We start from the raw sequence: 22,245 nt of genomic DNA on the forward strand, positions 1-22,245 counted from the left end.
TTCAGCTTTCATGATAGAGATTGCACTAGAGTACTTGTATTAAGTGAACTGAAAAATACTATTTCTTTTATTTTTACAGTGCAAAATATTTGTAAAAATAAATATAAATTGAGCACAGTACACTTTTTATTCTGTGATGTAATTGAAATCAATATATTTGAAAATGTAGAAAACATCCAAAATATTTAAATAAATGGTATTCTGTTATTATATAACAGCACTATTAATCATGATTAATATTTTAATTGCTTGAGAGCCCTAGTGTATCTGTGCGTGTGTGTGTGTGTGTGTGTGTGTTTTTGTATACATATATATATATATATATACACACACACACACACACACACAGATACACTAGGGCAGTCAAGCGATTACAAAAATTAAAAATGGACGTTGTATTAATACTATGCACATAATACCTAACATATATTGGCTAACAGTAAGCATTAACCCATGAGTTAAGGTTGCAGAAACAAGCCCTAAGAAACTAGAAGTATAATTACCACCATATTATGTGAGCACCTTCCAGAAGTGCATTAAACAACGTGACCTCACATCTGCTACATAGTGTTTGTTAGATCATTCTCTCCCCAAGGAAGAAGCATGTGCAGTGGAGAGTCTTGTTTTCTTGGGGTTTTAGGTTTGTTTGTATATATGTTGCTATGCATTTATATTAGGAGAAGGGCAGGTAAAATAAATGTGCCATGAACTTTCAGTGGAAGGTACTGAAGTTTATGGTGGTCCCTAGATCCTGGGGGATTCATTTCACTATCTTAGAGCAGCCCCCAAGAAAATTCTGTCTCCTGCACAGACTAACTTTACCCTTATTCTAGAGAGGTCCATTGTGCTAAAGGAGCAAAGTTGTCGAGCATAGTCTTCGTCCAAAATTTTTAAGCAACCTTTTAGATACCCTGAGCCCAGGCCATATCACTTTGAGCATAAGGTCTGAGACCCTGAACCTCATTCAAAATTATATGTGAAGCCCATGCAGAGAGTGAAGGACAAGTTTGATGTGCTCATGGTAGCCTCTGTTACTAAGGAGATGCATTACAGCATTCTGTACTAGCCAGAGTTTCCTAAGTGCTGAAGACTTCATGCCCAAGTATATCACATTGTTCTAGTCCAGTTAAGTGATGAAGGCATGATTAACTGAGGCCATATCCTCATCCTGTAGAACAGGATGAAGTCTTCTAGACCAGTGATTCTCAAAGCTGGTCCGCCGCTTGTTCAGGGAAAGCCTCTGGCGGGCCGGGCCAGTTTGTTTACCTGCTGCGTCTGCAGGTTCGGCTGATCGCAGTTCCCACTGACCGTGGTTCTCCGCTCTAGCCCAATGGGGGCTGCAGGAAGGGTGGTCAGCACATCCATTGGCCCGCGCTGCTTCCCGCAGCCCCCATTGGCCTGGAGCACCAAACCGCGGCCAGTGGGAGCAGCGATCAGCCCAAACTGCGGACATGGCAGGTAAACAAACTGGCATGGCCCGCGAGGGGCTAGCCCTGAACAAACGGTGGACCGGCTTTGAGAACCACTGTTCTAGACAACTGGAGATGATAGAAAGCATTACTCATGGATGCTGCTATGTGAGAGTTTAATGTCTGGGAAGAACCTAAGACTACTCCTAGACTGCAGACTGAATTGATCAATTGTGGATGTGTACAGTCAACCAAAGGAGACTGCACTGATGCTGCAAACTCTTCAAAATGCTTTCCCATCAGTATCACCCCTGACTTGATCAGGCCCAGCTTCAGCCAGCTGTTTTTCATCCATGAGCTGACCTCATCTAAGCAGTTGGCCATCTTTGTGCTAGTGGTATGGTTGTTTGTAGTAAAGGGTTGGTAGAGCTATGTGCCATCTGCATGTTCAGGGCACTTGAGTCCATGTTGTCTGATCAGTTTATCTAGTGGTTGCATATAGATGTTGAAAGGGACTGGACAGAGAATCGATGCTTCTGGAACACCACAATTGAGGGGTCTCATGGTGGAGAAGTATTTTCACATCACTGGTTGTTGGATGCATCTCTCCAGAATGGACTTAAGCCATTTTAGTGGATTACTCTGAACTCTCTCAAGTGAGACAGCAGTATCTTGTGGTCAGCCGTGTCAGATGTTTCAGAAAGGACCAACAGAATCAGAGTGGATGTCTATCTTATGATCATTGAGAGGAGAGGAGATCATCCATCAGTGCCACTAAAGCAGTTTCAGTTCTGTATCCTGGCCAGAATCCAGACACTGCTTGATCTAGAATATTATCTTAAATTAGATGAGCTTTGGCTAGCTTCTATCAGGAATGGAAGATTTGACACTGGGTGGTAGCTGACTAGAACCAATGTACCTAGGGTGTTTGGTTTTTTTCAGCATTGGTCAGACTAATCCATTTTTGAAGGAGGAATGGAAGATTCCTATAAGATATGTCTTGTAGAGGAACCCCTTCTCTTATAAGTGAATACTGTCAAAGCCCTTACATGGACCTTTTGTGCTGCAAGGCATTAAGAGTTTGGCCCTCCTCAGTAATTGTGGCCCTTAAAGTCATGTGGCCTTCAATGTGTTAAATGTGAGCTGTGTAAACAAAGCCATATGGAGAGAAGCAACCTGAGATGTGCTATGGGCTCAGGTAGAAACTACTGGTGAGAAAAGGCTTGGAAATTAGCCCTTTTTTATGCAGTTGTTATTTTTTATTTTTAGAGACTTATTTTTGTGGTAACTGTGTAACTTTAAATAATAGGAGATTTGAACACTTTATTAGTCCTGTGTCCTCATTTTCTTCCCTAAAAGAAATAATATTTTTTTTCTGATCCCAGTGAACTTACTTCTCAATGCTGTGACCTTACGATTTTCAGATACCTTTTCATTTTTGTGGAATAACACCCAGCAAATAAAGAGATCAACAGCTATTTTCAGGTGGTTAGCAGTATGTTTAAAAAAAAAATCACATGCAAGGTAAACCACCCCAGTTTTGTGCTATGATGTGAATGCTTCTCATTATTGTGTACAAATATTTGCTAGAATGTAATGCTTTTCCAGATGCACAAATGCCCATGCTATTTCCACAATGAGCTTTGTGACACACATGGCTACAGTAGTACTGTAGTGGACTAGATTGTACCAAGCGTTAGTGCACTAGCCTTTCATTTCTGGAGACTTTGGTTCAATTGTGATTTAGGGCACAAGTTTCTGTGTGTTTATGGCTCAATACTTATAGGTGTTGAGCAGTCTGGCCTGATCTAATGAATCACTTTAAAATGTATCTCACTTTAAGCATATGAGTAGTCCCCTAGTACTTGTAGCACTGAACATTTAATTTTTAGAATTATTTGTGGCCATAGTATCAGACAGTATCAGCATTCTGCTCCCTGTGTGGGCCAAGGGCTAGAAATGCTGCAGATTCAAACTGTGTGAGATACTTCTCCGAGCACCTACTTTATTTGCATTAATCTTGATTTTAGCTTCTGTTTCAAGGTCCTTATTTCCATGAGCATCCACTTTACAATACACAACCCTAGGCTTTCTATGTAGAAGTTCTCCGAGCCATCCTAATATCACCCTCGCAAACTTTTACAGTACTTTTCTCTATCTTTGGTCAGGGTGGTTTAAGTCATGGGTCATGATCCTGTTCCATTTGGAATCAACAGCAAAATTCCTGTTGACTCCAATGGGAGCAAGATCTAGGCCAATGGGTTTTATGTCTGAAGCAACCATCTGAAATACACTAGTCCTCCAATGTCATTTGCTGTCACTTTAAAATAAAAATACTCCTGATGAACCATTAGAATGTCAATTTTCTTAAGCCTTTAAAGTTATTTAGCATTTCGTAGCCTTTAGCCTTTTTCCACCCTTAAAAAGAAAAAAAAAAACAAGGGCTTAGGCATATCAGTCTGTTTCCCTTTATTTTACAATCTCTAAAACAAAGATTTCCAAATTACAGATCAAATATTAATGATATAAAACTTCACTTTATTCTGAATATAGTCTGACATATATACAGTGGAAGAAATTATAGTTTGTTTATTTTGGCCCTTTTATTATGTTTGTGTATTAATAAAGACATAAAAATAAAATTATATTTTTATTAAAATGCCTGGGGATGTAATAAGTTTAACTCTCCATCACTGCTTAGTAGACAATGAATATTTGCTGCTATATTGCACTGTATTATTGAGTGGAGAAATAACTAAGTTATAAAGGCTGCTTTTATAATTGTGTTTATGCTTTACTATAAAACAGTACATTTATTAGTCAGGCAGAATAGGCAATGCTCAATAACATGAGAAAAGATGAGAAACTAGTTTAAAAAAAACCTGTTCATAATAGTGAACATGTATGTGCGTAGTTGAAGAACCACTGAAGCCACATAAGAAAAAAATAAGCCAGAAATGACCTCTCTGAAAAACGCACACTATACATGTTCTCAAGTTTGTTTTTTGGGGAGTTGGCAGGTGAATTAATAATGTCTAGATATTATTTTTCAAAACCAGCACGCACTACTGTTGGGATTCCCAGGCCTACCTGCATCTAATTGCCTGGGAAAAACACGACTAAGTGTTTGCCTTAATAAAACAGTTTATTATTCACCAGTTTTACCTTATTTTGAATAATTTAGCTGGTGTGTGTATGGAGAGGGTATGTGAGAAAGAATTTAAGGTAACATATTTAGGCATCTAAAATTAATACTTGGGCACCAAATTAAGCTGCATGATTTTTCAGAGGTTATGACTACCTGCAACTTCCATTTCCTTTGAAACTCATGGTACTTTTATTTAGATTCCTAAACATGGGTATGAATTTAGGATCCTAACTTTGAGCACCCATCTTTGAAAATGTTGGCCTTAATCCCTTCAAGGGAGAACAGGTTTCAGCAACAGGTTCTTTTTCAGGGGAAACCATTTTTATTGGTGCTTCCTTTATCAGCAGTCCTATCAATATTTCACAGCTGTGGCCAGTTTTCTAACAGTCTCAAATATTTTTCCAGCAGAAAGCTTTGTTTAACATGATACAACTTTTAGCAATGTTAAAGTTTAGGACCTCCAGGGATTGCATCTAATTTCAGCTGGGTTCACTCTGGTCTCTTTTTATTTAATACTTATGTGTATAAAGCCTCATTCATGTGGCAAAGATAAATGAGCAGGTGAAGTGGCATGGCCACCTTTTTTTGTCTGTAATGATAGTCGAAGGAAAAAATATGAAAATAACCAACTGTTTCCAATAAAATCTGTTTAATCTAATTTAGGACTGCAAACACTGAAATGCAATCATAATTGTATGGTTAACTCATGACATCACTGCAGGACAAAGTTAAGGTTGTTTGGTGTCTTAATAGGGCATTTCTTACCAAAGTATAAATTTAACCCTCCTTCACTCCAAAGTACGTTTAATAGCAACTGCTAAATTTCTTGGGTTTTTATTGCTTGGTTTGTTGACAATTGCAACATCACTGTATTGTTTTTATCCTTCAGTGTTACTGATACATACATTCAACCTTCAATCCACCATATCATAGGTTTTTGGGGGAATTGTTTTTGTTTGTTTGTTTGTTTGTCTGGGAATATATATTTAGGTTCCAATCTGATTCCCATTTTCTTCAGTAGGCATTGGATTGAGCCCTTAAACAATGTTGTACTGTTGTATCCTAAAAAAAGAAAAGGAGTACTGCCACAAGTACTCCTTTTCCTTTTGCGAATACAGACTAACACGGCTGCTACTCTGAAACCTGTGGTATCCTAGTGAATCTTATGACTCTTTTGTGCTGGACTTTCTTTTCTTTCAGATCACTATTAAATTAAATACTATGCTGCATGTACTCTAATAGGTAGGCATAATGGGTTGAGTTAAAGACAGAGGTTGCACTCTATTAACTCCAAATTTCTTTATTTTTTATGAGTTTGTATCTCAAGTGTAATGTTGTATAAGGACAATAGGCCCTAATCATCCTTGGTGTCACTCTATTAACTTACAGACATGGAATATGAATGTGAGACAACATTGTGTGTGTAATCCAACAAATACAAGACCAAATTCTTACTCAGGCAAAAGGCTCATGAAGTCTACACAAATTTTGCCTAAGTAAGAGCAATGTAAAGACTGCAAGACTTGTCCCATGTAATAGTGGGGTCCCACAGAGGTCTGTCCTGGGTCTGGAACTATTCAACATTTTCATTAATGACTTAGCTAATGTAGTTGACAGTATGTGTATAAATAATACATCAAATAATACATGATGAGAATAACATCAAACTGGGAGGGGTTGCTGGCACTTTGGAGGATAGCATTACAATTCAAAATGACCTTGACAAATCAGAGAATTGGTCTGCAATCAACAAGGTAAAATTCAATAAAGACAAGTGGGAAGGAAAAATCAAATGTACACATATAAATTGGGGAATAGCTGGCTAGGCAGTAATGCTGCAGAGACGGATCTGTGGGTTATAGTGGATTACAAACTGAAGATGAGCCAACAATGTGATGCAACTGTGAAAAGGGCCAACGTCATTCAGCATTAACAGGAGTGTCATACATAAGACACAGGAGGTAATTGTCCCACTCTACTAGACATTGGTGAGCCCTTAGTCGGAGTATTTTGTCCAGTTTTGAACACCACACCTTAAGAAAGATGTGGACAAAATGGAGAGAGTCCAGGGGAGAACAACAAAAATGATAAAAGGTTTAGAAAACGTGACCTAAGAGGGAAGGTTAAGAAAACCCTGGCTATTTTTAGTCTTCAGAAAAGAGGACAGAGGGAGGATCTGATAACAATCTTCAAATACGTTAAGGACTGTTATAAAGAGGATCAATTTTTCTCCATGTCCATTGAAGCTATGATGTGATGTAATGGACTTAATCTGCAGTACGGGAGATTTAGGTTAGGTATTAGGAAAAAATATTCTAACTGTAAGGGTAATTAAGCTCTGGAATAGGCTTCCAAGGGAGATTGCGGAATCCTGGTCACTGGAGGTTTTTTAAAAACAGGTTGGACAAACACCTGCAGGGACAGTCTAGGTATATTTGATCCTGCCTCAGTGCAGGTGAGGCTGAAGTAGATGACCTTTTGAGGTCCCTTTCAGCCCTACATTCTTTGATTGAATGTACCTGATCACAGTCTGCCTTGATTTTTATGAGTATAAACTAAGGAAAACTAGCATATCTGAAGCTGTACTATAAAGTACACTATAATTAAATCTATCTTATGAACTGAGCACCTAATGATTAAAAATAATACCAGTGATGGTGATAATTATAGATGTTGTGCTGTAGTTGTAAAGGCTAGAAATGAAGTGTTACTGATTAACTAAATCAGCACCAGTAATTTTTTTTGATGAAATGTCTTGAAGTAAAATCAGATTTATGATTTATTTTTCCTCTTTGCAGCTAGAGTGTATCAGCTAGTATTGATTTTAAATTTCAAGCTCAATACAGTATTAGGTGTTAGAATTTCAGCTAAAGGGAAAAAAAAATCCTGGGGAATGGATCAATGTTATGTGCTATTTTCAAGGTGTATATGAGCTGTACTGAACCAGAGTTTCTAAATATTAACCTGTAAATAGAGCATCAGGTGTATTTTCAAATGCAAGAGATTACATTTCTGGTATTTTGAGCTCCAGAGTGCATGAAGCAATCCAGAAATTTTATCTATGTAATACACTGGCAAAATGTGCCCCTTCTGGTAGTCAGCCAACTAGATGATAACAATCTATTACTACTACCAGCTAAAGGAGTTATTCATTTAGCTCAACTATTAGAGGGCTATGCTGTAGTACTTGAAGGCCCCCTGAGTTCAAACCATTCTGATAATACATATGAGGGGGCCGTTATGGCCAAGATTTTCAAAAACAAGAGCCTAAAGGTAAGCTAAAAGTATTGGTTGATTTCAGCGGGATCTGCTTAGTGCCCAACACTTTTGAAAATCAGCTGATATGTAGTCAGAAGCCCAATGTAATTCACCACTTTTGAAAAATTGGATGTACCTCTCCATCTGGGGTATGAGGAGAATGCTGTTCACTCTGGGGTACAAATTCAAGGTAGGCCCCCTACTGTTTTGTTAATGTCAGAAAAGAGCTTTGTTCTGTTACTTCAAATACTTTTGCTGCCTACAAGGGTTAGATAGTCTCCTACTTCTCTTAAAACGTGCTATTGACGTCTGACATGGGCTTCCCAACTCCTTTTCTCTTCCCCTCACAACAGCAACCAACCTGAAATGTAGGGGACAGTGTGGAGGGAATGGGTTTAAAGGACGAGATCTGTTTGGGGAGAAAGAGCCTGGAGGACCAGCCAAGCTTTTAGTAAGAATACAAATTTTGGGATGTTTATTTAAATCAAACCTCTAAAGCACCCAACTCTCATTCAAACCTCAGGATTCAAAGAATCAGATGATTGGGTTTAGTGTTTGAGATAGGAACAAAAAACAGCTGTATGGGAAAAGAAAGTAGCAGAAGAATGAGAGTGTTCAGGACAGGACAAGGGGGAAAATGACAATGACACAAAGAAACATTCCCTCAGGCAAAGAATGCAATAAACTGGACTTTTATGGTGGAAAGATAGTAAGATACTGTGAGGTGGGGAGGATATGTGGATGGATAGATAGACATAAGGGCATTTTTCAAGATAAAAGCTTCCATATTCCTTTGGCAATTAGGGCTGTATGTGGGTTGTAGTTACTTGTATTTGTGTTTATTTGTATAAGTAGTTGGGGTTTGTTTTTTACTAGCTTCTTTAATGGGTCAGGGAATACTTAAAGTCATACAGATCACACTTTTACTAGCCCTGTAAATTAATTCCTGAGCATCTGCCCACAAAAAAGTCCATAGAAACTGTAAACTCTAATTGAAATACTGACACATCCCAAGCTTATCTAAATATTTGTGTTTATTCGGGTTCCTATGGGACCCAAATGCACAGCCTTTTTACCCAATCCCCTGAGTCATCAAGTCCTCAACCAGTACAACTTAATACATAGTATATATTTATCCCATAGGTTATGCCCTGGTTTGGTATCAAGATTTATGACTGTGGCTGGATTGAGGATGTGAATTAATGTTCTAGTGTATTGTGGGTAACCTGGGTTGTGTTATGTTTTTTTTTGGCACTCCTGTTAGTGTAATTAAGCAGTATGGGGAAAATCTTGCCTTTTCCTCTGCAGTGCTTGGCAGAAGAACCAGTGAAGTTCTACTTTTCAAGGTGGGCGTTGAGGAGCATGATTCAAGAGGCACCATGAAGGATATACTATGAAATCCCTACGCTTTCCCCTTCCGTAGTACAGAATTCAGCTTTGTTGGGGTTCCCTGCATTCCAGCAAGTGCTGACAGGGTTGGGACTGGCAGATCCCCTGCTACATAGACCCTTCTATTTTCACCCTCTTGTAGTGAGAGTCCATGAAAGGTTTTGTATGTATTGTAAAACATGCTCCCGTTATCCTGGCAAAGAGAGAGAACCTCCATACTCAATGCCACTCCCCTACCCCCCAATAGAGCTACATAGCACACATTCTGTTATCTTGATTTTGTATTAGATGAGAAGTTTAGGCATAAATGTCTGAGTATGCAGTGCTTCCATAATCGTTATATTGAACTATGACTTTGATCTTCTGTGGCACCTCGTGGCCTCTAAAATGTGACATTCCCCATCCTTCAGGAAATCAAAGACTAACCTCAAGCTACTTCTGAAATGAGTCCAGATGATCTCTGCAGTAATATTTTATTTCCCGCATCCCTAATCTTTCTTTTCATTTAAAAGTTGACTCTAACTAAATGTGCCCTCACTTTGTAAACCTGACCCGCATTATTTTAAAACCGGTCTTGCTAATCAAATAGCTTTTCATGAACTCTCACGTTTCCCCATGATCATCAGTGTAGTACAAGAAATCTCCAGTGGCACCTTAACATTTTGCTTTGGCCAGTGACCATCTGTAACTGGAGAAACTCTACAATACTATCCAACAAGCAGCCAATTTATTTTCACTATCCATTCCAATTCCTCCAGTGGTGCTGGCAATAGAAAGTAGAGATGTGTAGGAGAGTTTAAAAAAATCACCTCAAACTTTTCCCTTGACTGTATTGGAGTATCTTTCACTATCGGATCATCTGCTTATTTTTAAAAAAATAAACATTGACATGCACATCACTGTTAGTGCTAGTACAATGATGATGCTTAAAAACTTTCCAATTTTGCAGCATTTGCAGTATTCCCTGGGCATTGTCAAGGGAATGCCAGATGTTCTCAAACTTGCTGTAGTATGCACCCCATTCTAACAGAAAGACTGCCTGATGGACTACCATGTACTACTTCTCAATGTGACACAGAGGGGAAATGGAGTAAACCTACTCTATGAGTACCCCTATATGTATGGATATAAGGCAGACTATCTTACTGTAAAGTTTCTATCAACACACCTTATACAAGTGTCAGATAGACCTATATAAAAACAAGTACTTTATTTCTGAAGTGTTCCTACCAGAAGCAAGGCAGGTAGATGAAACAAAACTCAAGCCTTGATTTCAAAACCAACTTAGTGAATAAAATATGTTGTTCATTCTAAAATGTACAGACTCCTTTTTGGACTTGTATTCTAGCACTAGAAAGTTTTCTTCTAGGAGGCCATAGTATAATTCTCATGGTAGTTCGTGGTCTGTCTGCAGGCAGATCAGGTGGCTGATTGCCTACGTACTGGTTTCAAGGCCAGTTTATACATTTTACTTTGCAAATGCCAATTGTGTGCAGAAATGTTGGTTTTGCACATGCCATGAGCCGTATCTAGCTTTCAACATGCACTTTAGGCACCCACTTTCTAGATCTGGCACTATATTTTCACCAGTGTCCATTTAATGTGTGAAGGGAAGATTTTTGTAAATAAATAAATAAGCCTCTTCAAAGGTCTGATGCTATTGGTAATGGCAAAATTCCAATGGCAGGAGCAGGATTAGGCCCCCAGCACTTTTAATATGTCTTTTCAGGTTTGGAGAACTGTTCTTATTATTGTAAGTGAGGTCTTTAGACCAAATATTATTCATAAACATCACTGTAGAATCCCTGTTACTAGAAACAAGGATGACAGATGACACTAAAGTGCTTGATACCCCACTAAGTTGGAAACCAGAGTTTCTCTGGTGAGCCGATATACAAAAGTAAGCAATATTTGTGGCTGTGTTACTAAACCTATGGACAAAGAGGAAGAGGTCCAAATACTCAATCTTGTCTAAAATTAAGCGCCTATATCCAAATGTAGACACCTAAATATGTGGCCTGTTTTTTCATAGAATCATGTACTTTAAAGTATGAAGGGACCATTATGATCGTCTAGTCTGACCTCCTGCCCAACGCAGGCCACAGAATCTCACCCACCCACTCCTGTAACAAACTCCTAACCTATGTCTGAGCTATTGAAGTCCTCAAATCATGGTTTAAAGACTTCAGGGTGCAGAGAATCCTCCAGCAAGTGACCTGTGCCCCATACTGCAGAGGAAGGTGAAAAACCCCAAGGGCCACTGCCAATCTGCCCCGGAGGAAAATTCCTTCCCGCCCCCAAATATGGGCGATCAGCTAAACCCTGAGCATGTGGCCAAGACTCACCAGCCAGACACCCAGGAAAGAATTCTCTGTAGGAACTCAGATCCCACCCCATCTAACATCCCATCACAGGCCATCGGGAAGATCTACCGCTAATAATTGAAGATCAATTAATTGCCAAAATTAGGCTATCCCATCATATCATCCCTTCCATAAACTTATCATGCTTAGTCTTGAAGCCAGAGAGGTCTTTTGCCCCAACCTCTCCCGTTGGAAGGCTGTTCCAGAACTTCACTCCTCTGATGGTTAGAAACTTTCGTCTAATTTCAAATCTAAACTTCCTGATGGCCAGTTTATATCCATTTGTTCTTGTGTCCACATTGGTATTGAGCTTAAATAATTCCTCTCCCTCCCTGGTATTTATCCCTCTGATATATTTATAGAGCACAGTTATCTCAGCCTTCTTTTGGTTAGGCTAAACAAGCCAAGCTCTTTGAGTCTCCTTTCATAAGACAGGTTTTCCATTCCTCCGATCATCCTAGTAGCCCTTCTCTGCGCCTGTTCCACTTTGAATTCATCTTTCTTAAACATGGGAGACCAGAACTGCACACAGTATTCCAGATGAGGTCTCACCAGTGCCTTGTATAATGGTACTAACACCTCCTTATCTCTTCTGGAAATACCTTGCCTGATGCATCCCAAGACCGCATTAGCTTTTTTCACGGTCCTATCACATTGGCAGCTCATAGTCATCCTGTGATCAACCAATACTCTGTTACTTCCAACTGATGCATCCCCAGTTTATAACAAAAATTCTTGTTATTAATCCCTAAATGCATGACCTTGCACTTTTCACTATTAAATTTCATCCTATTACTATTACTCCAGTTTACACGGTCATCCAGATCTTCCTGAATGATATCCCAGTCCTTCTATGTATTGGCAATACCTCCCAGCTTTGTGTCATCCACAAACTTTATTTGCACATTCCCATTTTTTGTGCCAAGGTCAGTAATAAAAAGATTAAATAAGATTGGACCCAAAACCGATCTCTGAGGAACTCCACTAGTAACCTCCCTCCAGCCTGACAGTTCACCTTTCAGTAGGACCCGTTGTAGATTCCCCTTTAACCAGTTCCTTATCCACCTTTCAGTTTTCATATTCAAATTTCATATTGATCCCCATCTTCTTCCAATTTAGCTAATAATTCCCTCACATGAATGTCAGCAAACTCTGCTGATGATTTTGGTTTGCAAAGTGTTGGGACTCCCAGGTTGCACTTGGAATTTGGTGTTTATGCAGATTCAAACCCCCAAAGCCAGACTGGTAAACTGCATGGTCCCCAGTGAGTGTTGTAAAACTGTCAAAACACACAAGAAATACCCTCCCTCCAAAAGGGCATAGGTGGGCTCCCCTTGCCTTTAGACATCTCTTGAAGGGGAAATTGATTATCCTATTACTCCCACACATATTTACATATCCAAGGGTGGGCAACTGGCCTGCTTTCCCTCACAACACCCCTCCTCTCCAACTTGCTGGTAAGTGTATTCTGAAGCATGGGTGCCTGCCCACCTTCTCTTCCCTTCCCCGTCTGCTGCAACTGCTACTTACATTTATGTCAGTGTGGGGCTGAAACATTACATTGTTCTCTCCCTGTTTCCAAACAAGCAGGAGTTACAGCAAATGCCCTCATCAAAAGGGGCTAAGCTATACAATATGTCAGCAATATTCCTGATCTTTGTTTTCTTTTGGAAATTAAAACATCTGCATTTTTTTTCTAGGCGCATACGTACTTCAGGTTAAAGCTACAGATGCTGATGATCCTACATATGGGAACAGTGCCAGAGTGGTTTATAGTATTCTTCAGGGGCAACCATACTTCTCCATTGATCCTAAGACAGGTAAATGTTTCATCAGCAACAATATTATATTGCCCTTTGAAACATTTAAACTTTGATTAAACATCTAAGTGGGCATTATTATTGGCGTGTTTAGAAATAAATACCTAATGCTCCGATACACCCAAAGGCCAATACCTCATCATACATTTGCTTTGTGCGCAGACTGGGTTTTGAATAAATTGCAACCTGCCATATAGTTTGGAATGTCTAAAGTATGTATGTGTTGAAGAGGTCTTTCCTGCTGCACTGTTACTTCCATGTTGTTAAGATTACTTCTGTCTTTAAGTGCTGTTCAGTTTGTGTGTTCTCTCTTTTTTTTCCTGGATGTTTTGACTTCAAATCTTAAGTCTTCATCCTGTTGACTCAATTTGCAGTCTGATTGCCTAGAATGAAGAATACTCTAGCAAAAAGAAAAGGAGTACTTGTGGCACCTTAGAGACTAACCAATTTATTTGAGCATAAGCTTTTGTGAGCTACAGCTCACTTCATCGGATGCTGTAGCTCACGAAAGCTTATGCTCAAATAAATTGGTTAGTCTCTAAGGTGCCACAAGTACTCCTTTTCTTTTTGTGAATACAGACTAACATGGCTGTTACTCTGAATACTCTAGCAGTAATTCTTGTGTTGCATGCTTTTTTAATTTGAGAATGTGGACAGCTGATTGGTACCTGCCCTCTTCTTTTGCTGGGGCACAGAATGTTGGTCTGAGGTTGTTAGATGTGTTGTCAGAGAAGAAAGGGAGACTGCAATATTTTATCGTGCCCTATATTTTTAAATGCCATTCCTGTTTCTATATTTAATAATTCAGTGAACCTAGAATGTACACACTAAATGCTACAAACTATATGTTGAACCTGCACAGGAATAGTCACCCATATGCCCTTTTCAACAAATGGAATTTCTTCTCCCAGTGAAGCTGTACTTGAATGTCAGATGGCATGTTAAAGACTTTCTCACAGATGAATCAATAATTGGAGATGGGAGATGCACAACACTGTTAGTGCAGAATCTCCAAAGGGCACGTTCCTCTGTCACATGCTCCATTTAGCAGTAGATCATATTGCAGGCTGGCTCGACGACTCTACTTTGAAAATCAAAATCTGACTTTTTCAGACACCTGAAAAAAAATCTTAACCTTAATGCTTCTTTTTGGATTAAATCTTGTGGGAAATGGAGAGGAATTTAAAAGTGAACTGAAAAGCTTTAACCGGCCACAAGCTGAATTCAGGTATCTATATTTCTCATGTAACACCTGATTATATCCCCACCAGCGTTCCCTGCATTGTTTTAGATCTTTGGGGGTATATGCTGCCTTTTGTTACTCAGTATTGAGTGGAGCAGATGGGGAAAGCTTACATAAGAAGAGCCCAGGAAAGTCATGCAGAGGGGAAACCCCATATATCACACATCCCCCATCAACCCCTCTGAACATGCTACTCAAGTGGAACTAATATCAGAAATGAGCATATAGATTAATGCTACTCTGAGCAACATTAACTTGCAATATACGAGGGTACATGAAAGCCATTAGAGGGGTTATATTCACACCAAGGGAACTGCTCACATAAGTATTAACTCATGAACTTCGTTACAAGATCAGGCGCAGAGGCTCACATACTCCAAGTTGTTCCATGTGGACAGACCCCCGACTCTCCACTGGAGATCAGTCCAGGTGCAGGGCCTATCTGCATAGAACTCATGATAGGATTGGGTCCTGAGCTTATACTTGTTGGTCTTTTGGCAACCCCAGGGATGTTGTATGTCAGTTTGCATTCAATATCTGTATTCCTTGCAAACAAACAAACAAACAAACAAAAACCCTTCAAATATTATTCAATTCTGCAGCCCTCTTGGTTAACGCTAAAAGATTTAAAATGGTAAAAGCTGGGAACATTCAGTGCAGCACTGAATCCATGTAGATCTAGCATTACAATAAGCCTTGATTTCAAAATTCTAATATTTTTTGTGAAGAGGAAGAAGAAATGCATTAGGTTCTTTCCTGTTAATCATTATTCCATATAATGAATTGATCTAGTGAGATTCTTAAATGTGCTCTCTGAAACATCCATATAAACACATGCCTTTTTATAGAAAATGTTGTTTTTCATTTTTATTTAGTCTTTTAATATAGAGTGCAAAGTGAAGGAAAAATATTGCCATTGGACTATTTTTGACATTTAAATTATTCTTACTGATTTTTTATTGGAGACAGAGATCTCTTATGGGAAAAGCTACAGAATGCTTCCAACTTCCAGACAGGAAAAGCAGTGGGTGATTAGGCACTTCACTGCTAGAGTGACAGCCAATTGTTTATGTACTGTAATCCATTAGGAAGATTTTTAACAGATTTAAAGCTAACCAATGTTACCTTAAAACATAATGTAAAAATCAAGGTGAACTGCACCTTGTGTTCATGAAATATTCTCTGCTTGTTTAATTGAGTGCTGAACACATCAATTTTATTTATTTAACTATTATTATTTTGCTCTCTTCTACTAGTATAACAAGGAGAAAAAATGATTTCCATCGTTGTTTACTCCTTGGACTTGAGTATAAGAAATATGTTGTAAAACATTTCAGGAGGTAAAATCATGGAAAGGGGAAGAGGTTTCAGTGGAAGCCTGATAGTGTTGTCCCAATTTACAAAAGGACTTTTGCCACTAAAAAAACCCCAAAGATTTAAAATACTTCCCTTTCTGTTTTCAGTCTCCAATGACTCCCATTTTTAATGATGCTAGTAGGTCTTTTTAGTATTTTATTCACTTTTTAAATATGTATTTTCAGTTATTTTTATAATCCTGGAGCTTTAAACTCTACCGTGAAAAGTGGAGCCTTTTGAATAGCATTAAGTTTTTGAAAAGAAAAGAATCACAACCCTTGTTTCAACACTATGTACACATGTGCTTAATTGTTTCAGACGTTAGTTATTATTTAGTGCCCTAACTGCCATGCTGAGGAAGAAGGCAGTACATTATTTTCAATAATTGTTCCTATTATCATCAATGTTGCAAATGAAAGAAATCTTCATCCTTATACAATCAATTTTATTAGGAATTTTTGATCAGTTGAACCAGTGGTGAATCGAAGCCAAAGTTATTTTTAGACTCCTAGTAAGTGTTATAAACTAATTGATTCCATTCTTACTGGTTGACACACGAGTTAATTGCCAAAGAAATAACAAGCATCCCAAGAGAGATTTTTTTCTTATCACTCTGCGTACATTGTAACAAAAGGGAAAAAGACAGATTTTAAAACCAACCAGCCTAATGTTCATAGATAATAATTTCTGAAATAATAATAATCCCTCTCCAACTGGCTTATTTTGTAACCACACAGGCTGTCTGCATTAAACTGCCTGTATCGAACCATTTCTGAGAAATATTGTTTAATTATATTGCATTATACAGCGTTGGCTTATGACAAGGTAACATACCTTTTCCCATGAATTTGGTCACAGGAGCCTACATTTTTAACATAAAAACGTTATTACATCAATGTTTATATAAAACCTTTATAATTATTATAAAAATGTTTAACATAACAGAAAGAATGCTACAGAAGGTATAGTTAGATGCCAACTGTTCAGAGTCACTCAAGATTAAAACACAATTGATTAATGACTAATTTTGTGTTTGCAACTGCAGGTAGGATATTTACCATACTCTATTCAAAAAGTGCCTGAGCATTTTCGGCAATGGCTGTAGCAGGTGAACAGCGATACTGTTGTAACCAAACCCCACTTCTTGTACAGAAGGATGTTATCTTGACCAATGGAACCTCACTACATTGGTGGTGATAGTGGATATTTTGTTTCAAATGCAGGAGAGACAGTCTGAGAAGTAGTGATGACAGAGACAGTCTGAGAAGTAGTGATGACTACTCACCACTTTCTACCTTTTTTTTTTTTGGTCCACGCTTCCCCCCTTCTTCTCCCACTCATGTCTCTGTGCTTTTAGCCACACTGCCCCTTATGACTTTTCCATTCACTCTCTTCTCATTCACATCCCTAGTGAAAATACACTTGTCAGTCTTAATCCACCATCCGAAAAAACAAACAAACCCACAGTTTGGATGGTGGATTAAAGTGGGGCAGGGGAGACAGCCCCTGAAATACTACTGTGTAATCAAGCTTCCTTCTGGTCACCCACTGAAATCAATGTGAGTCTCTCTATGAGAGCTGCTGACTGCTGGGCTCTTTTAGAAATCTGAGCACTTCATTCAGGTATCTAAATGGTAACTGCCAGTTGATGAACTCTTTGCGGAATCTGACCATCAGCGTACATAGGAAAGAATATTATTCTGTAAACAAAACCTTTGCCACGGCTTTGTTTTATATATATTGTGTTTCTCTTTTCTTTTTTCCCTCCAAGGTATAATAAGAACAGCTTTGCCAAACATGGACAGAGAGGTCAAAGAACAATATCAAGTCCTCATCCAAGCCAAGGATATGGGAGGACAGCTGGGAGGATTAGCTGGAACTACCACTGTAAACATAACTCTCACCGATGTCAATGACAACCCACCCAGATTTCCCAAGAGTATGTTTTATTTTACATACACTAATTTCAAAAGGAGTGTAGTTTATAACATCAGTGTGAAGACTCCCTTACAGAATTTCTTGGGTTGGAGGCCAGACAGAAGGGAACCCTAATGCATGATGGAAAATTATGGACTGGATCTTTGCTAAGACAAGAACTGTTTTAAAGAACACAAGGTCCAATCTTGCAAGTTGCCAAACATCCAATGGGAAATGAGGGTATGCAGCATTTTGCAAGATCAGGCCCATAGCTGGTAGGAGTTATATTTTTTTATAACATCAGTTCGGGACATATATTTTATCCAGGGAAAGGTGATGTTACTCTTCAAATGTCTCCTGATTATAAACGTTTTACATTCGAGGGTGGGTCACACATTCCTGGCCCTTTTATTAAAGGTATAAGCTGGCAACTAAGAAGCAATATTTGGTAGAAGTACTACTAGTCAGAATAATTGTTGTCATTAGCAGGTGCAACACTGTTGTGCCATCTGGGCCCATCGAGGTTAAGTCTGTACTGGAAAATATTCATAGAATTGGAATAGAGATCATGTACTAAAGATCTTTATATAAATTAGTTGAAATCAGGCTTTTCAGAAATCTACTCATTTAAAAAGGTTGTTTGATAGGGTGGTGATTTTCAGAAGCACGTGCAGATCTTTTTGAAGACTATTGGAGTTGTGAGTGCTCATGAAGTCTGAAAATCGAGCTTGTAAACTTGGGTAGTCATGCCAAACTATTAGGGTAGGATTCACAAACCTATTTAGGCACCTAACTCTTACTGGTTTCAATGGGAGTTAGGAATCTAAATACCTTGGTGAATCCCACCCTTAGTTGCTAAATGACAGTCAACAAGACAAACTTCTATTATTAGATTAGAATATTTGAATGAACAATTTAGTGATGGCACGGGAGTCTTGTTTTTGCCACTATTTATATGTTACTACCTTGTTTCGATTACATTCCTACATTCCTTACATTCCACACTGTAATTGCAGTACATATAACTGGCTCTTTGGTGACAGAGGCTTCAGATTACACCTATGTCTTCGTGAGACTGTTGTTTTCTTTCCAACATTTATTCTTCCCACCTTCCGGAATGGAATTCACTGCATTTCTGGAGAGATTCAAGAACCTCCCTCAGAATATCAAACAGAGATTTCCAGTGTGGCAAGGTTCACAAAGCCCTTCTTCCAGCAGATTTTCAGTTGTACCTTTTACTCTCTCTGCTACTGTGGGCTTTAATCAGCCCCCAAAATTACTTTATGTGACCATCTGTCTTAATAGACTGAAACATTTCAAAGTGCAAAGGAACAAAATATACTTTTAAACAAAAATAGAGACACCAGAGATTATTTTTTACACTTCCAAAAAGACAGCTTTAAAGGTCTTATTTCATGTATGTCTGTAGTGATGACTTTTTAGTCCAGTCAAGGCTTTATGCAGTGGTTAAAATATCAACAGATCAAGTTTCTGCTCTTCTGTGCATACTGAGAGTTGTAAACCTTTTCTCTCTTATTATATCAAATGTCAGAAGTCAATTAATAGCTATAGCTCTTGATGAAACAGACAGGAATAATATCTGAGGTGCACAGTGTGTAATGGAAGTAACATACATTTAGTATGGCCAAAGGCTAAAATGTGAGAGAATGATATTGGGTATTCCTTTCAGTAAGGACTTGCATAATCAGGGGTAACCATGTCACTGAAACAGTCTTTATTGGGTGTGTCACAGAGGGAACAGGTTTAGCTCAATGAAAAGTAATGACTACGGCTTTTTCAGAACAGTAATAGCAAAAGCGCTGCTTAATGGGGACTCTCCCATTGGCATAATAGCTATGGTCTCTCACAGAGATGGATTAGCATCAGTGTGCATTTTTCACATCCCTGAATGATGTAGTTATACCAGAGTAATTTTGTAGTGTGGACCTGCCCTCAATCTGGACACCCACTTGAGATGTGCGATTCACAAAGTACTTAGGTGCATCACTCCTATTGAAATCAATGAGTTAGGCACCTAGGTACCTTTGTGAATCCCACCCTGGCTTGTCACAATTAATGCGTTTCTAGTGCATATTTTTTGTTTGGTGTTAAGCCTCCATATTAGGCCCAGGCGGGCCAGGCCCTGAATGCCTTCATCTATTTCAATAGGAATTGAGAGATAGAAGGTGAGTGACATAGTATCTTTTATTGGACCAACTTCTGTTGGTGAAAGAGACAAGATTTTGAGTTCCACAGAGCTCTTCAAGTCTGGCAAAGGTAATCAGAATGTCACAACTAAATACAGGCTGGAACAGATTAGTAAACATAAGGAGTTAACACATTGCAAGAAACCATTCAAGATGAAGTGGGCAATTAACACCTTTGCTGTCATAGGTAGGACAAAGGAGGGTTAGTGGGTTACAGATTGTTGTAATGAGACACAAAACTAATGTCTTTATGGAGTCCATGACCCAGGGCAATTGAGGCATTTGGCATCTCACCAAAGTTGCTCAGGACCATACAAAATTGGGTCCATTAATAGGGCAACTACTCTTGTTGCCAAAGATGCTGCACACCACATTATCCTACAGAGTGAGAAACTATTCATTACAATAGAATAAGGTTTAGGCTTATTTTCTGAATTCAGTTAGGACTTTTTTTCCCAACAAAAGTGAGATAGCATATATTATTAATAGTAGAAAGGAACTATACGCTGATAAATAATGGATTTTAAGCTTGCCAAAAAAATTTCAAACACACACCACTTTTCTTTCACTGAGGCTCCTTTAAAGAGCTAGGTGGGTTTAGACAGGATAGCAGATTCTAGAGATGAAAGATTATTGACCGTCTTGCTGAACATGGCATTTTTATTTAGGAAATACGCTTTTGAAAGTATTCAACAGAGAAGTTCCTTCTTGTGTATTTTTAAGTAATGAAGGTGGACCAGTGAGAAAACAGGAAAACCTTACAGCATTTTAAATCTGTGATTGAGCTGTTTGTTCTGCAGGTAACTCTTGACCCACGTTTTGTAAAGCAAGATAACCTGCTTCCATGGACTTTCATATAACTGGAAGAATGAATGGTTTTAAAGTTTTCATTAGTAGCAATATGTTTCCATAGGGATTTCACATGTCTATTATGACTAACTCTTCTGATTATGCTGCCATTCTAAATTACGGAGCATGATTCCTAGATAAAGACAGAATACATTTGTAAACACGGAGACCATCTTCTCATATCCAAAGGTCCTTTATATTACCAAAGAGGCGAGGGAGTGAAAATGTGGTCTGTAGAATGTCAGGAACAATTTAATCAAGAATGTGCGGTAATACATCTTCGGGGAAAGAAAGGAGACTTTGGATGGAGAAGACTGGGGGTATGTCCATGCTTAAAAATGGTACGGTTGCACAGCTGAGCCTCTGTAGCGCTTCAGCATAGACACTACCTATGTCAATTGGAGGGGTTCTCTCGTCAGTGTAGGTAATCCACCTACCTGAGATGTGGTAGCTTAGTTGATGGGGATTAAGGTTGTTTTAACTACACTGCTCAAGGGTGACTATTTTTCATACCCCTGAGGGAAGTAGTTATGTTGACCTAATTTTCTAGTGTAGGCCGGGCCTGGGTGAAAGCAATTCACATTCAGATGTGTTTCAGCTAACGGGTATTCTCACTCTTCAGCTAGTAATGCATAGGAAGAACTGTTTAAGTAAAAAGACAATTCAGCACATTCTTTCATGAAGCTAATGTACTAAGCCTTAACATGCTGGTGTCAGACTATTCTCAGCTAGCCTCCAGGATGATTGTGGCTGGCTTCCAATTGTTAAAATAAGCTTCAGAAGAAGTTGATGGGATGCATTTACTTCAACATTTAAATGACAAAAGCTGTATAATTAGCTGGTATAAATTATACATTATGGAATCAAACCAATTAAGTGAAGTGGTTAATTCATATTTTGCAATGTTGTTGTGCTTCAGCTGCCCTGCCTCTTTCTTCTGCTCAGTGATGACAGAGTGAATGTGAAAGCAATTCAGAGAAATAAAATAGTATTTATAGAACAATAAATGCTCATAGAAACAGGCTGGTTCAAGGAAACACTCTTTTTTTATTATTTTAATAAGATAAATATCCTTTTAGAAGATAACATCCCCCACCCCATACAGAAAAAGAATCAATCAATATTTTAAAAGTATATTATTTTCATTCCAATGCTAGCAAACACGAGACCACCATAAAATGTCTCTCTTGGAGGTCAGATTAGTTATTTCTTTAAATCCTGACACCCTCTTAATTCACCTTTTACTGAAAAAAAACCCTATTCAGATAAAGAGTTTTGTCACATAA

The 22,245-nt window shown here is 38.5% G+C and overlaps 1 protein-coding gene across 3 annotated transcripts in view; it reads left to right on the plus strand.

The window, feature by feature from the left end:
- CDH12 (cadherin 12) overlaps positions 1–22,245 on the plus strand; it is a 534,988-nt gene that overhangs the window by 434,920 nt on the left and 77,823 nt on the right. For all 3 annotated transcript variants that reach the window (XM_043540228.1, XM_043540229.1, XM_037893301.2), the window contains 2 exons: positions 13,268–13,387; positions 17,758–17,925. In XM_043540228.1, the coding sequence (XP_043396163.1) occupies positions 13,268–13,387; positions 17,758–17,925 (288 nt within the window). The remainder of the gene's footprint in view (positions 1–13,267; positions 13,388–17,757; positions 17,926–22,245) is intronic.

The sequence above is a fragment of the Chelonia mydas genome, chromosome 2, assembly GCF_015237465.2.
Source record: "Chelonia mydas isolate rCheMyd1 chromosome 2, rCheMyd1.pri.v2, whole genome shotgun sequence".
NCBI lineage: Eukaryota > Metazoa > Chordata > Testudines > Cheloniidae > Chelonia > Chelonia mydas.